Source organism: Nymphalis io, chromosome 15 (assembly GCF_905147045.1).
Source record: "Nymphalis io chromosome 15, ilAglIoxx1.1, whole genome shotgun sequence".
Lineage (NCBI taxonomy): Eukaryota > Metazoa > Arthropoda > Insecta > Lepidoptera > Nymphalidae > Nymphalis > Nymphalis io.
The window spans coordinates 6081196-6097064 of record NC_065902.1 but is presented as its reverse complement, the minus strand read 5'-3'; the positions used below and the strand labels follow the sequence as shown (position 1 = coordinate 6097064).

Sequence of the window (15869 nt, the reverse complement as noted above, 5' to 3'; positions counted from 1 at the left end):
TGTAAGTTCATAAGATATTCTACCGCTAAAGAGCAACTGGCGATCTACCCTACGACCTAATAAACTATTGAATGATATAATTTTAAATTTCCGTTCCTGTCCGAATGTATAAAAAATTATTACATTTTATCAATGTCAACTTATTAATTTATAGATCAATACGATTCTGATAAAAAGTAAACGATATGTGAAGGATACGACATGTAAATTATATAACAAACATTATATAATTTGTAATTCCATCTGAGAATCTTCCATACATAATCTCGATACTGACATAGAAGACTTGAAGGTTTTTTACTAATTCGTAAACGATATAATCAACATGATTACCGTGTACTACTTGTATATTTAATTAAATAAAGAATCGTCTCTTGCAGTCTTCAATTTTTTACATAAATAATCTTTAGTACATTGAGATTTAATTACTGTAATTATATGTAGATTTTAAAATAATACATAATATTTAATATGAGTACAAATAATGGCGATATTACCAACAAACATTCAATGTTCAAACAAAACACAGACGTGAGTAAATAGTTATATAAACTTAAATATATAGGTAAACAATTATCATGTAATTCAGTTACATGATAATTTTTAAATTAATTCAATGCAAAAATTGTATTTACAACTTTACATAATGTTCAACAGGAAAAATAATTATAATATGATTTCAGTCAAATCTAACATAGGTATCGAAATCATAATTTTATTCTTGTATTGTAGTAGATAGTAAAGTTGAAGTTAACAGTCGAGTAATGGTTGGCATGGTATTTATTATATTTGAAATGCGAAAGTATTTCGTCGTTTCGTCACCTTATCATGCTCGAACGACTTGACGAATTTTACTGTTTAGAAGAGAATACGTAAATAGGAATCGATTATTTCGTGAAACAGGACCAATGTCACATTTTTAAATTAATCTTTAACTATATTTTTTAATTTCCGCCTAGCGAATGCGGAAATTTCCTCGTAGCTTATACGGTTTCCTTTTTACCATGTCATCACATAGAATTATTAAATAAACTATTACACCGGTGACAATTAATTATAAAAAACATAATAATTAAAAATGATGACATAATCTTATTGAAACGATTATTTCCACAAATCAATGATAAAGAACAAAGTATGAAACTAATAACTATACTACGAACCGTCTATAAACAATTTAATCATTTACCGAATCGTGAAAGTACAAACGTATTCATGATAAGCAGTTTGTAATTACATTACTATACATTATTTAGTCACACCTTCGTGCGTGTTATTCCCAAGTATTTCGTTATCACGTGACGAAACATTACTACATCGATAACGTTCAAGATTCATAATTTTAGATAAAATGAATGAATATCAATATCATTTATATCAATACTTCCTGTTGTAATAATCGTTGCATAATTCATATGACTTCTAATGGGCGCGATAGAATTGCCATATTATGCTAAGTTTTTTTTTTTGCAATACGACATAAACCCACATGCTTGAACGTATTTAATGAAGTCCTTCAAATTTTAAAATTTATCAATTACACAACAAAAGCGGAATATAGTAAATTACACTTACTAAGTCTAATTTGCCTTTTTACTACATAAAGTACGTAAAATAGCAACTTGTTACATAAATAAATACTGTTAGGCAAAGGCCTGCTCTCCTCTTGATGAAGGAGCCTATTCCACCACACAAAATTTCATGGGACACATATTTTCCTTGATAGCCAAGTATCAGATTTAAGTACATGAAAACTGTAGTACTTGTCCAGGTTTGACCAGTAATGATTCAAACGATTAAGTCACTTATTAATATACTAAACAATTTGTATATAAAAAAGAACTTTCATTACAAAAATCATTCCAACACGATCTCACTTTTATATCATGCATATAAGTTCCGTAAAGGCAACAAAATTTTCCTTCACAAAATAAACTAAATTACCTGAAATACATTGAATACTGGAGAGTTACAATCATATCCGTACTTAAAGAGTCTAATAAGCACCGATTGTGTTCGTAAACTATTAAAGAACAATATACAAAACGTGACCTGTTGCTACGCTGCTATTATTTTATTAAGTCTAAAATTATTGTAAAATTCATATCAAAATAACATAAAACTTATTGAGGTTATATAAAATACCCTTCAAGATTTTATGTGAAGACATAATGTAAGCGATATCAACTGTTACCTCAATACAAAATCTTTATAATTTACAAAGCAATTGTAGTAGGTAAGTATTGCTTTGTATGCTTAGCGATGCTACTTTTGCGTGTCTCGACAACAGGGTCGCTCGAATACTAGATCATTTAATGAGCTATTGTATTCTTCGATGACCGGCTTTCCATGTTAGTAGCGAACATTAAAACAACCTCTAGCTATTCGGGTTATACTATCTGAAACGCTTTTCAAATACAAAATACGTAAATAATTATTATCTGTACTAGAATTAATATGAAAAATTAAGAAATATTTAAATAAATATTCCTAATTATTAATACCAATAAATTAATATTACTGCTTGTAATCAATATCAAAGCTGCACTATCCAAACTAAATAAATTTTCAAGAGCTTTTAAGTTGCAAAGAGTACTTGAAATAGTTAATAAGATTAGATAATCAAATTATCACCATGCACATGTTTGTCCTCTTTTTTTAAATGTAAATATTAGAAACCATAGCAAAGTTACAATTAATTAATGAATTATTAGATTTACTTCAGAGTATATAAATTTATAAAAATGCCTTCATAACTCTGTCGTTATCTAATTTCACACTAGTTCAAAGCAGAGCAATCAGTAAATATAAATGTTATTTTGGGGTAAGTAAATAACATTTGGCGATGCTGTTTACTCTTATGGTTTTGCAATTGTAAGAATGAGACAAGTATTGTTTTAACAGAAATATTTATAAACAGATATCCGTGTTAGACTAGTATTTAGTCGGTATTCTAAGTCAAATTGTAAATAAAATAATATTAATATTATACATAGGTACATGTTTTCCAGTAATTCCAATTGTCCTTATTTTTTTTTTAAAGTGCCTTCCTACGTCATACAAGATAGGAATTCGGATAAATGCCTGTTTAATATTGCGTTCCGGATATTGGCTGATTCATATAATGAATCACCTTTCCTGTTACAAAAATAATGTCAGACACCGGAAAGATTCCCGAGTCAATTGAAATAATATCAATCCCTCGTTACAGGAAACAAAATTCACTAACAAAAGAAGGTTTTCCGACAAATGTGTAAATAAAGTAATATGACTAAGTATTTATCAACAGACTCGATGTCAACGATTGTCTTAAAACTATATTTGTACAAATGTTAATGTGATTATGGCGTATTTATATCTGATTTCTTATTAAGTTATCTTTTATCTGTTCGTATGTCACATTACAATAATAACACCAGACGTCCGACGTCTTCATTGAAAATCTGATCATGATTTGAACATTTTATGACATCCTGCATTTGCGGAAAAGATCCAACGATGATTTTATTTACATTAAGCTTCTGTGATATATTCAAATAATCAATTAGTAAGTCGTATCACAGTAAACATTTTATAACTTGCAATTTGCAAATGTGTAATCTAGACAATATTTTGATACATATTATTCCTCGATAATAAATAATAAAAACTAGACTGTTTTTATTATTTATAATCGATATATATGCCATAGCTGCTTTCTCAATTGTTGAAGATAATTAGCTATATTTTTTAAAGTTGCTCCAACGCAGGGTGCGTTGGAGCGTTTGAAATTATCCTCCTATAAGAGTGGATATACAAATTCCAGAATTTGTTCACTCATTTATTTTATTACCTAAATCTCAAATCTCTGGTTGTAAGCTCTTTGTTAGGATCCATATAATTATTGCAATGATATTAATAATATTATATTATATAATACAATCGTGTTTAGTACTCGTTGATGGTACCACAGCTCGTTAAATTGCAGTAAGTCTACGAGTCACGAGTACCATCACCACGAACATACAGCACGACGCGATGAGGCGTGACGCATCGTGACCGTGACGAGACCTAGGGCAAGCGTCCTCGACTCCGGCCAACCATATCAACACTTTATACCTTAACGACTACATGATTTCAACAAAATATTGCTTTATCGATAAAAGACAATATGTAAATTTAACAAGCCCGCAATTTTATATTGAACTCTCATTCACACATATTTGAATTGCAAATATAGCGTTTGAATAAAATCACACCGACATTCCTTAAATGTCGATAATCGTAATCCATGTAACGGTACTAATAAGCGAAAAGTATTTATTCGGTCTTTAACCCAGGACCTCGTTATTTTTTTCAAATATAAAACACATTATACATCAATTATTATTAGTTATAAATTCTCTGAAAAATTATATACAACTTGATGTTTAATGATGTATTCAATTTCGACCTAGTTTTATTGCTAAAGCGGCCAGCGTTGGAACAGGGTCGCAGACGTTTGGGCGAGGTGAGCGACCCCATGGTATCACGGCGATCATTCCGGTTTGAGGATTATCAGTATACGTCACAGCTGCAACGCAACTAGAGCGGGAACATCATATTTCACGACCACATGAATTTGTTCTAAATTTCACTAATGTAATTATATTAACAGAACAAAACGTTATAATTCATTGTTGTGCGGACATTATCTTAGAAGGTTTGGTACTGATTCTGTCAGTCTCGAAATTTAAACTAAATTGACAGAAGTATAAATGTTAAAAATATTGGTTTCTCTTTCTTTACGGTGTTAAAAATTTAGCAAATATCTTAGTAACACTAAATTAATTTAGTTGACATAGTTGATTACAATGACTGATTCAACGGCTTTTATCGGCTTATTATATTAAAACTGTGGTCTTAAAATTTAAATTCCCGTTAAGTTTAAGTATTAAATTTTAAAGTTTTCTTGCTTATTTTTACTTTGAGCTTTTAACAAATAATAAAATGTAAAACAACCATCAACGATCAATAAAAACGGGGGTATTTGTAATATTTCAAAGTGTTTCTTTGTTTTAGTACTAAATTGCCATTTGTCACCCCAGTAGGTTACAGAGATAATCTACAAATCTATATACGAATTGAATGCAATAAAAACTACGTACTTTTTCTGATAATAATAGTTTAAAATAGAACATAGGAAGCGTCATGAATTATATTTTTATGTATAGATTTATATTAAAACAAATTTATTCACGAAATACCTACTCAAATTTCCAGTCTAAGAGCGATGAGCTCACACGGGTAACGGTACAGTTGTTCATTAGATTCATCTCGATAGACGACAACTTATTGTGTACGCGTGATACGAACACATATTATTTAAATTTTACACATAATTATTTGCATTAAGATTTTATGATTGCTAACAGTCCGTTATACTAATACAAGGCAAGAGGCAAACTGAAAATTATGGATTCACTTTATGAAGAAGAGTACGGAAAAGGATTGGAAAAGCAAAAATCAGCTCCCATCCTGAATAAACATGATGAATGATGGACTAGTGATAAATAATACAAATAAATATGACGTAGGAGGTTGCATATCGTATAGATTAGGATCAATGTGCGACGACAGACTTAAGAGTCGTATCGTATTCAAACATTTAAGAAAAAAAAAACGTTTGCACTCAAGAGTGAGGTGAATAAACTTGACGAAGTTTTATTATTTTTTGCCTCACTTAATATGTCGCATTAGTATATAAATTATGCAGTCTATATACTTGTTTGAAGAGTTATTTTGTTTCCAAATATAATAACATATATATATAATAAGTTATGTTGAATGTCCTTAAATATTAAAAAAAATAACTTTCGTATTAACCCTATATGGGTTAATACGAATTTCATAAATTTTGTCTTTCATATTAATGATTTATGTTTATTAAAGAGATACATGCAATTCATTTTTGGTTGCAATTAGATTAACTCAAAAATATTTGCATTTTGAATATTGTTTTTGTAACCAGAAACTGATAGGACTTTATGGTATTCCTTAAACTGACAATTGAATATCGCTTTAAATGGTTGTTTTTTTTTATAAATTTATTAAATGTGATCGTAAAAATCATAACGTTTTTATTTTATTACAAGAAATATTTCCTGTCGCTTTTTATTACTTAAAACTCGAATTATTTGTTTATTGTTTGAATACTAAGAAATATGTCAAGCCATTGGTCTTTGAATGACGACCGAGGGACCTCTAAACTACACACAACAGTAACTGAATAACATTAACAAGCTGACTGTTAGGTTAATAGTGATCACTTTCCCGTGAAGTTATCGTAATTATTTTTCTTATAGATTATTATCGAATCTAGATAGTCTCTCTTGAAGTAAACATAAAAGCTCAAGTCGACAACTGCACGAGAAAGTGTTCGTTAAGCGCTTACCGCTCGTCAAAAGTTACTTTCCTTTAAATATTGATATATCATATTATCGATACAGCAATAAGCGCTTAATGAAAAACTTAAGTCCTTATATAATAACAATATTAATAGCGATTTTGTAATTTAATTTTTTGCATAACTTAACATTATAGTTTAAAACAGTTTTCTATTTATTCAGATTCGCTCAGCGGTAGGAAGTTAGTTAACGTAACATACACCAGGGCAACACAAGTCAAGCGTATCGCCGACTATCGGAAAGCGTTCGATCAACCGTCTTATTATCTAATGATATCTGATTTTATTACCTCAACAATGGTTACCTTAGTAACTTCCTATCGCGTTACGTTCGCTTAAATCAAATTTCTTGTGATAATTGTCACTAAGTTCAGAAGGAAATAATAATTACTATGTAATATAAAAATTATTTTTTTCCTATTATCTGAAAGTATCGCGCTTACGTTGGCCCGTTAAACAAACTCATAATTATCAATGTTCAAATAAATGTAACGAGAGATTTGTTTGAGAGTATCTAATCGCACAGAACGTTCGCGGAAGTTAAGATAAAATATTACATCGAAGAGTTAGTTACCTCCTGTTTGAAGGGCCATCGTTACGCTACTACGAGTATTGATGAGTTAGTGACCGCCACCGTGTTTGTATGTGTTAAATATTTTGTAACTTACCATCACATGTAGCGGCCATGAACTTTCCATTTGCAGAGAAATCCATAAGAAGAACAGTTCCAGGGTGCCCTTTGAGATTCTTAAGTAGCCAAGGATGGCTGAAATCAGTCTTCCCTTTCCATTGTGAACGTTTCTTATTCTTCCCACCGGCACGGGATTCGGTTACGGCGGAATCTTGTGTTGTCTCAGTCGAAGCTTCTGTAATTAATAATAATATTTTCGTAAAATATTGAAACGTCTATGATTATGATTATAAATTATAATTAACGATCGTTAATCGAATTAATCATCTGATTAATCATTCGCAATTAAAAGAATTTAACAAGTCATTAAATACTTGTCAAAATAATAGATTGCATTAAAATTTAAAATAGCGTATATTCATACATAAATTTATTCACATATCATAAATACGTTTCCTTTAAGGCGTAATTAGTTTTACGTTAAATTGATAACAAGACTAACGTAATGTTTATTACATTACGTGATTATTACTGGTATATTACAATTGTTATTCATAATGCACATATACAATACATAAGTGTTCGTTGCGTGATTTATCATTCTGACTTTTCACAGACAGATGTTTTTATCACTATAATTATCGTACCGTCCATACTTTGTAAAGGTATTATATTCATTGTAAAGCCTTTCAACTTTTCCAGCAACTGAAACTATTCAAAGAACAACGATCAGGTGACCAGAGTTCCGTAGTTATTAATTATTTTGATATCCCGCGTAATTATTCGTACTTAAGATTATTAACTTGTATATGACATAATCCTTATTTAATGTATAATATTAATATTATTAGTTTGGGGTGCCACAAGCGATACCGAGGAGCCCAACAAGACACGAAGAACCGCTGAGTTTATTGGTATTCTGGGTGTCATTGAGTCCCACATGCGTTACATGAGGGATTTAAGCCAAATTGCGTTAGAGCAAAAGTCGGTGTCTTCTTCTTTCGACTGTCAAATCAATGATGACAGAACGAAAGAAAAGAGTATTAAATTAAACACAACTTCGTATATATTCATCAGTTGATATCTGTACCCCGACTGCGTTTTGAAATTTTCTGGTAGATACAGCTATTTAGCCATAAGCCTCTTATTTTGCTACACAATTATTGTAAGTTCTTTGTTATAGTTTTGTATTTCATTCATGTAATAAAGTCGAACAAAAACAGAACATTGTGTATTAATTCAATACAGTCTTGTTTTGAATTACACCTTATAAAAAATTATGTTAGTGGTCCACACAATTTGAAATGGCGAATTTTGCGGTTCGATTTAAAATATTACCGTCCGCTATTCGAGTAAAATCAGGACCGTAATTATGATTGAAATGAAGTTCGATAATGGAAAATCATGCTTGGTAAAAAACTTTCTAACATTAATTATTGTCATGCACATTTAATAATTGCCAATTGATATTTACGATTATAGTTTAAAGATACGGTCTACTTTATTTATTCTAAAGTATTTCTGTACTATAGAGATGGAAAAAGCTACTAGCCGTTTCCCAAAAATCGCAACTAACCTATTAGACGATCCATGACCACGACCACTCTGCCAAGACTGCATGAATAGGGAGACGAATTTCTATACTAGTACTTGTCAGTTGTTCACGCTTTCACGGCTAAGCCAACGATAGATTTTGATGAGTTTTGTTATGAAGCAAGCTGTAACCCCAAGAAAGGATATTTTGTATATTTCTATCAAGACCCCCCCCCCTCTCTCCTAACACAAAACTAGTTTTGTACATATGTAGTTATCTTATAAAAGTGCTAAAAAGAAAAATGCCTCTCTCCGTTTCACTGTTATGTTTGTGGTTTAGCGGCGCTGTCGACTGTTTCAAATTTACTTTCACTTCACTACCGTTAACTTATCTGCCGGTTCGTTTTTGATATTTAATGTCAGCTATCATTTTTGATTTGTAGAGAAATCTCTAAAGTACTATCCGGAGTGATTCTTCTTTTTGTTATAATTACTAATTTTATAAAAAAAAAATCTGACAAGTCGTGTTTTTATTTTGATAATGGACACACCTAGCTTAAATAATATTAGTTCTTAGTTCGATTTATAATCACAACAATAAACGGCGCTAGCAAAAGTATTACCTATATCATTTGACGGGAACAAAAGGAGGAAAATAGACGTCACAGAATGCAATGCAGAAATGGCGTGCTTGTAGCGAGCGAACATTGTATTTGCGCGGAAAGATCCCTACTAACGGAGCATGCTCGAAGATATCGCTTGACGCGCAGTAACATGATCGATCATACTATTTGTATGCAAGTTACGATATATATTTATTATATTAAAAAATATTTAAAGCAGTTCATTGAAAATGTCTATAATTATAATTTCTTGACACATTTTTTTTAAGATATATATATTTATATTATGAGTTAATATCTGTGATGAAATAAGATAGAGTAAAATTTTATTAAAATATTAATAAAAATTTATATCACTTTAATCATACTCCTTTACAGTCCAATTATTTCACCCGAACTTATTATAATATAATCCAATTGGAATCTTATTTTTATATATTTATGTATTATTATTATATACTTATACACTAGTCATATTTATAATTAAAATTGGTAATTGTAATTTCTGTTAATTTGCTTAAATTTAAGTGTGTTTTTTTATTTATTTTTCTTAGAAATTACTAAGATAAAATATATGGTTTATATGCCATGGAAGCACATAGCATATAACAATTTTAGAAATAAAATGTTATATATGATCTGAACAAATGATATTTAAATAAAATCTATTTGTCATTAAAAACTTACACTGTAGTTGTTTTTTTTTATTTAAATTTTAACTTCTAAATATTTTTGCACACAACTACTTATGTAAACAGTTTTTTAAACAAAAACTTATTTAATAAATACTTTAATCTAAGTCTATAATTAAGTAGAATTAGCACTTTGTTCATGCATTTTAAATTACATTCTAATTTTTAAAAAAATTTTAAATTTAGAATCAATCTGAAAAAGATGTAGTGATGGTAGCTGAACTAGAAGAATGAAAAGAATAATTATTAAATAAAATTAGATAAAATCTTATCTTTTAATACACAGGTAATATTTTATTTAATGAATAAAATTTAATATATGTTAACTACAACCACTTATTAAGTTTAATGCACTTTATGCATTTCTCACAATGCTCAACTGAACTTCTATTTGTATTTATATTATTTGGTTTGTTTTATTACTTATATATGCCATTAATACACTATTTGTGCAGTTGTTTTTTGTCATTGATATAAACTCAATAATGCAACTTTGTTAACATTATGAGTGTATGTTTATTTTAAAAATTACATAAATATTCGACAGAATAACTTGTATTATAATATTAGACGTTATCCTACATTGAGAACTTTTACATTTATTCAACATAATACTGATATAATGCTAGATAAATAATTTTAAAAATAATATGTTGCCCATTCAAAATATATTGTTTTATAGTCCTAGCAGTAAAGGCTAACTTAAATTATAATATAATAATATTTGTAAAATAAAACATGAATCATTTTTGAAAGCGGAATTATTGTAACAGTATCACGCGTGAACTTAACCGCTAGTTCCACACGAGCTCATAGTTTTTTGCGGCTAAATTCCTCGTGTTTTATAAAACGATAAACACATCCTACTAGTGGTTATTTGTTAGAAAATATAAACACTATTTATTACATTTTAAAAGTTGAAAGAATATTTTTATTCTACCTTTTACGTTCTCCGCTTCATGATTTTGTACTTCACTCCTCGTATTGCCGAAGATGGTCTTGTAAATAAAGTGTAAAATTACACACAAGACAACAGTAATTCCAGCCAAAATAAATACATTCATATTTTGACCGGCTTCCATAAATCCCATTTTCACTGAAAAAATATATTGAAATATGCCGATAATTCTAAAATTTCAAATAGAGACGGTAGTAGTCACGCGGTAGGAAATTAACTGAACGTGATTCGTGAACTGTCTTGACAGATGACTGAATAGAGTGAAGAGTGAACCGGATGACTGAATTGATTTGATTGAATGAAAATAATACCATGCTTCTTACGCAAGTGTCACTAGCGTGCAACAAACTCGCGCCAACCTTAAATTCACTGCGGTTGGGTTTACGCATACTAAAAATGAAAAAAACTTAAATTAAAATACAACAGTAACTGATAATTTTGGTTAGCTTTATTATATTAATAACCATAACATTAATGATGAAATCCAAATTTGGTCTTTAGATTATTGTTAATTATTATGTTAAGTAAAAACTATGCAATAAATGTATTAATAACAAATTTGCGCCTTTCTGATATAATGTAAAAAATATTCTAAGAACAGAATGAGTTTTGGAGTTTCTTTATTTTTTATATACATTAAATGTATTTTTGATTTAGCTACACTAGATAGTAAGATATTTGTTTAAGCCTCTATACTGAAGATATTTAAACATCTATACGGTTATATTTTAAATAATATTTAAATACATATATGCTGGCTGACCAATGTTTTTTTTTAAATAAATTTACTTGACAAATTACACCTTTAGTGACAAAAGTTGCAAAATCCAACATGAATTTAAATTAAATTAGTAATAAATATATAAGCATGCCCGGTCGCAGTAAAAACAGCAGGTAATTAAATTGCATATAAAGTAATATATTTAAATTATATTTAGCTCAAAAAATTGTATTTAAGAATTTTATATATAATTAAGACAAAGACATTATAAACCTTATTAATTATAGAATAGATCACATTCAATTATTTTAAGCTTTCGGTGTTGGTAAGCTTGGAACAAATATTTGCTGTCCCTTACACTTTTATAAGAAAGTGACAAAGATCGACGATTCTAAATTTAAACATTCTATAGTTTCTAGAACTCTATAGCGAAGTCATTCTTATTGATAATCTGTCACTGTCATAAAAAAGATTCAGTTATCAGTGGAAGTTCGAGATATCGACAACGTTCTAATTTACAAAAAAATTGTAATTGTTTAAAGTGATTATTATTTAAAAATGCCTCGTCGAGGACGTTCTGCAAGCCCACCGCCGGCGCCACAGCGAAGGTAAATATTTGTTAAAGGTTAATAGTATTATTTTTATAATTAAACAATTGTGTGATATAACCTCTAATATTTTTTCAGAGCTGCGCCACCACCAAGCCGTGTACCAGCTCATGCTCCTCCATCAACACCAGCTCCAGCTATGGCTCAGCCTCAGCAGCCTTCTATGTTTAGCCAAATGGCAGCCACTGCTGGAGGTGTTGCTGTAGGATCTGCAGTGGTACGTACTGTGTTATGTAATCCCTTCTACGATTTTTATTTATTATTCATATTGGAGTCATATTTAACGCGTAGTTATTGCGCAATATATGGTGACAATTTCCAGGAATGCCTATATATGAATTTACTATTATTCTTTATTTGGCGATATTCCAATAGTAGGCACGTGTTTTGATGTCATTTTGACATTGGCATTACTGCATGTAAACATGATTTGCGTAATTTTTTGTTATTTATTTATCATATTTATTGGATTGCGTTCTCAATCGTAAATATTTACTAGTACCTAACAAAAGAAACAAGCTTTAGCTTTTGTTTTACATTGATGTCGAAACTTTGAAGCATCATTATTGAGATGAGTTTTTATTACGGGAAATAAACTTTCAATTATAACAATTAGAACATTTTTGAATGTAGTTTTTTTATAGCTTATAAATGTAAATTATGAATATGAATGATGTCTTATTATTATGAGAACAATTAAATGAAAAAAAAAGCTTCAATTTCAATATGTATTATTTTAGTTAATAAATGTTTATTATAAATGTTTTTTATTAAGTTAAACTTTAAAATCAATATTAATAAACATGATCAACTAAACTTTCTAAATTTAAAAAATGCTGATTAATTTTGTATAGATTTCCTTATGTTTAAATAAGGTAAACATTTTCTTGTTAGTTATAGTTGGCAATTGACTATTTTTAACAACCGCTTTGGTATCACCAAAGCGTTTGTTAAACATAGTCTTTGGTATTTTTTAAAGTACTCATATAGAAATCACTATTAAGTATAAACATATAAAATATTAAAGTAACACTGTCATTGTTGGTTTATTCTTCTTACACTAATTGATGTGATAATTTGCAAAGAAACCATGACTCAGGCCCATAATCTGGAACAGACTCATTTGGATATAAATGTATACATATGATGCCCTCTTGACCGATTTTGGCCACAACGGCCAATCTTAAGTGAGACTAACCAACTGTGCAGGATATATGCAGCCGTGCAGGGCTCTTAGTGCTTTCTGAGTTATGGGACACACTTCCAGACTCCAGGTTGCAACTGAAATTTTTGATTGGTTGCATGTTTTTATTTCCAGGCAGCTTAAACTTACTACCTAATTGTTTAACTTTCAGGGTCACGTAGCTGGTAGTGCTATAACTGGTATGTTTAGCGGAGGTAGCAGCAGTGAGCCAGCACAGCAGCAGCAAGCAGCACCTGCTCAGGCTAATTATGCCCAACAACAGCAACCGTCGGGCCCTTGCGCTTGGGAAATAAAGCAATTCATTGAATGTGCTCAGCAGCAACATGATCTCTCCCTGTGTGAAGGGTTCAATGAGGCTCTTCGTCAATGCAAAATCACCAATCATATTTAATTGAATGCATTAGGTGCCTCATAGAAAAATCTTAAAAAAAAAACAATGGTTTTTGTTTTTCATAATCCTCTTGCCTGGTTTTGTAAAAACTGGGTCAAAACATACATCTGTTTTAAAGTCTACCTCAAACTTAAGATGTTCCATTTTAATATTAATTTGAGGCACCTACCTAGTAATTATTATAATATGTAATTTTTGTTGGAGTAACAATTCTTATTGTTTTTACTAAATTTTAGTTATTATATTTTTATTAAATTGACAATGTAGATCAAGGAGTATCCCATTTATTATTTTAATATTGTTACTTACTTTTAAATTATAAATAAAATAGAGTAGAAACCATAATTCGTTTTATTTTCATTTTTTGAAATGTAATAATTTTATATAAAATATATGCATTCCCTATAAACAAATACGTCGTCTTTACAAGTGTACATTATAAATTCCTAATATATGTAAAGTGACTATTCAGTAATAATGCTCATCAAAAAACTCTTAAATAATATATATGTTAATTAACATATATAGCAATTCCTCTTAATTCAAATTTTAAAAAACAATTAGAAGTAATTTTAATGAGCGAAGTTTATATTAAGTTTGTTTACGTAAATATATGGTTTTTGTTCCTAAAATATCTATCACAAGTTTTTTTGACATCAGCTTATTAAATAATACAAAACCAAAAGAAACCTTCGCCTTATTTTTGCATTATATAATTAATTTTTTTCTGCTACCTAATAAATCAGCGCGGGATTAACGTGTTCGTTGTGCTGAACAGTTTCGTACTCTGCAGTGCCCATCAGCTGCCATTCTCACCTTTGATTTGATCGCTTCTGCATAACGGCGTTACGCCTTGGCTGACGCAAAGAAGTCTCGTGATTTAACTACCAGCACATTTAAAAAGGCATACAACTCTGCGAAGTACGCTAATACTGCCAATATACTCCATATTGGCAGTATTAGCGTGAAATTGTATCTTCGCGCTAAATCTGTCTTAGGGAAACGCAAAAATTTAATCTCTGTATAGGATATGACTTCATGGCTAAAAGTTATATTTTTTTGCCTTGTAGTTTTCTTATATAATTTTATTGAATTCTAATTAAGTCTCACTCGTTTGCCTACTTTAGTGACGTTAAATTACTAAAATGTCAGTAATAAAAACATATCAATATGAATTGTAAAACAATTACGTCAATTATAAACTTATGTATTTGCATTAATATTTTAATCGTTTGTTCAGTCGCTCTAGGTACTCTAGAGCAGAACAACATGCGCCAGCGCATCCTCCTAGAGTATTTGTAACGCCAACGCCACGTCGGTCGGTCTTTAGAGATGCAGCAGCCGTGGCAGGTGGCGTCACTGTCGGCACCACCATGGTTACTACTTTTATATTTAAATTTAATAAATATAATACATAATTGTTTTTTTGGCACGTGAATCGTTTCAACCAATATCAGAAGACTGTTTTTTTTTAATATTTTTACCTTGGCGACCAAATAGTCTCGTTTGCCCAGTTTGTTATTAACCATTTGTTGTATATAAACCATTTCTTACAAGTTACACTCATTTTTGTTCCTGTAATAACAGTACGCTAACCCTTCTTTAACATCGGGTCACAGCAATAAAACGTATTAATATTTGGTGGTAGACTATTTGGATAACCGGTGATCCACTCCGACAGGCCTTAAACTTATTTTATCTTACGATTTTAGGGACACTTAGCAGGAGAAGCTATTTCGAGCTTATTTACCGGTCGTCGACGAGAAGAGGTCGAACGTTCCTTACCAAGTAATTACCAACTGGGTACAGAGCCTAGCGGACCATGTGCATATGAAATAGCCCAATTCTTGCAGTGTGCTTCAAGCCGTGACAATTTACAAGAGTGCGAAGCTTTTAATGAGGCTCTCAGAGAATGCAAACGCAGAAATCGTTAGTAGCTTACGATTAGATTAAATATTTTATTCTTTAGACTAATAATATTTTTTTTAATCATAAATTATTATCATTTAAGGTTTACCTTGAGGCATCCGTAATATAAATCCACCCAATTAAGTTTATCTGACAATAAACAAAGTGACATAAAA

General features: G+C 30.1%; 3 protein-coding genes across 4 annotated transcripts in view; 2 read left to right on the top strand and 1 right to left on the bottom strand.

The window, feature by feature from the left end:
* LOC126774001 (transducin beta-like protein 2) overlaps window positions 1-11156 on the bottom strand; it is a 70295-nt gene extending 59139 nt beyond the window's left edge. The window contains exons 1-2 of one of the 2 annotated variants that reach the window (XM_050495286.1): window positions 10844-11156; window positions 7093-7290 (exon numbers count right to left, since the gene is read on the bottom strand). In XM_050495286.1, the coding sequence (XP_050351243.1) occupies window positions 7093-7290; window positions 10844-10994 (349 nt within the window). In that variant the 5' untranslated portion in view covers window positions 10995-11156. The remainder of the gene's footprint in view (window positions 1-7092; window positions 7291-10843) is intronic. The other variant, XM_050495285.1, reaches the window with a different exon arrangement.
* A 501-nt stretch (window positions 11157-11657) lies between these two features.
* Window positions 11658-15869, top strand: LOC126774027 (coiled-coil-helix-coiled-coil-helix domain-containing protein 10, mitochondrial-like). The gene is made up of 4 exons (XM_050495325.1): window positions 11658-11755; window positions 15026-15161; window positions 15498-15714; window positions 15797-15869. The coding sequence occupies exons 1-4, from the start codon at window positions 11730-11732 to the stop codon at window positions 15805-15807; spliced, it is 390 nt and encodes a 129-aa protein (XP_050351282.1). The 5' UTR covers window positions 11658-11729; the 3' UTR covers window positions 15808-15869.
* Window positions 12009-14130, top strand: LOC126774026 (coiled-coil-helix-coiled-coil-helix domain-containing protein 10, mitochondrial). The gene is made up of 3 exons (XM_050495324.1): window positions 12009-12190; window positions 12269-12407; window positions 13546-14130. The coding sequence occupies exons 1-3, from the start codon at window positions 12141-12143 to the stop codon at window positions 13783-13785; spliced, it is 429 nt and encodes a 142-aa protein (XP_050351281.1). The 5' UTR covers window positions 12009-12140; the 3' UTR covers window positions 13786-14130.

What these genes read in the sequence shown, in the direction of transcription:
- LOC126774027 (XM_050495325.1), top strand. Translation starts at nt 11,730, where the DNA reads ATGCCCGGTCGCAGTAAAAACAGCAG. An exon ending in GGTCGCAGTAAAAACAGCAG is followed by an intron (nt 11,756 to 15,025) that starts GTAATTAAATTG and finishes TCGTTTGTTCAG; the next exon opens with TCGCTCTAGGTACTCTAGAG. An exon ending in TCACTGTCGGCACCACCATG is followed by an intron (nt 15,162 to 15,497) that starts GTTACTACTTTT and finishes TTACGATTTTAG; the next exon opens with GGACACTTAGCAGGAGAAGC.
- LOC126774026 (XM_050495324.1), top strand. Translation starts at nt 12,141, where the DNA reads ATGCCTCGTCGAGGACGTTCTGCAAGCCCACCGCCGGCGCCACAGCGA. An exon ending in CCGCCGGCGCCACAGCGAAG is followed by an intron (nt 12,191 to 12,268) that starts GTAAATATTTGT and finishes ATATTTTTTCAG; the next exon opens with AGCTGCGCCACCACCAAGCC. An exon ending in TTGCTGTAGGATCTGCAGTG is followed by an intron (nt 12,408 to 13,545) that starts GTACGTACTGTG and finishes TTTAACTTTCAG; the next exon opens with GGTCACGTAGCTGGTAGTGC.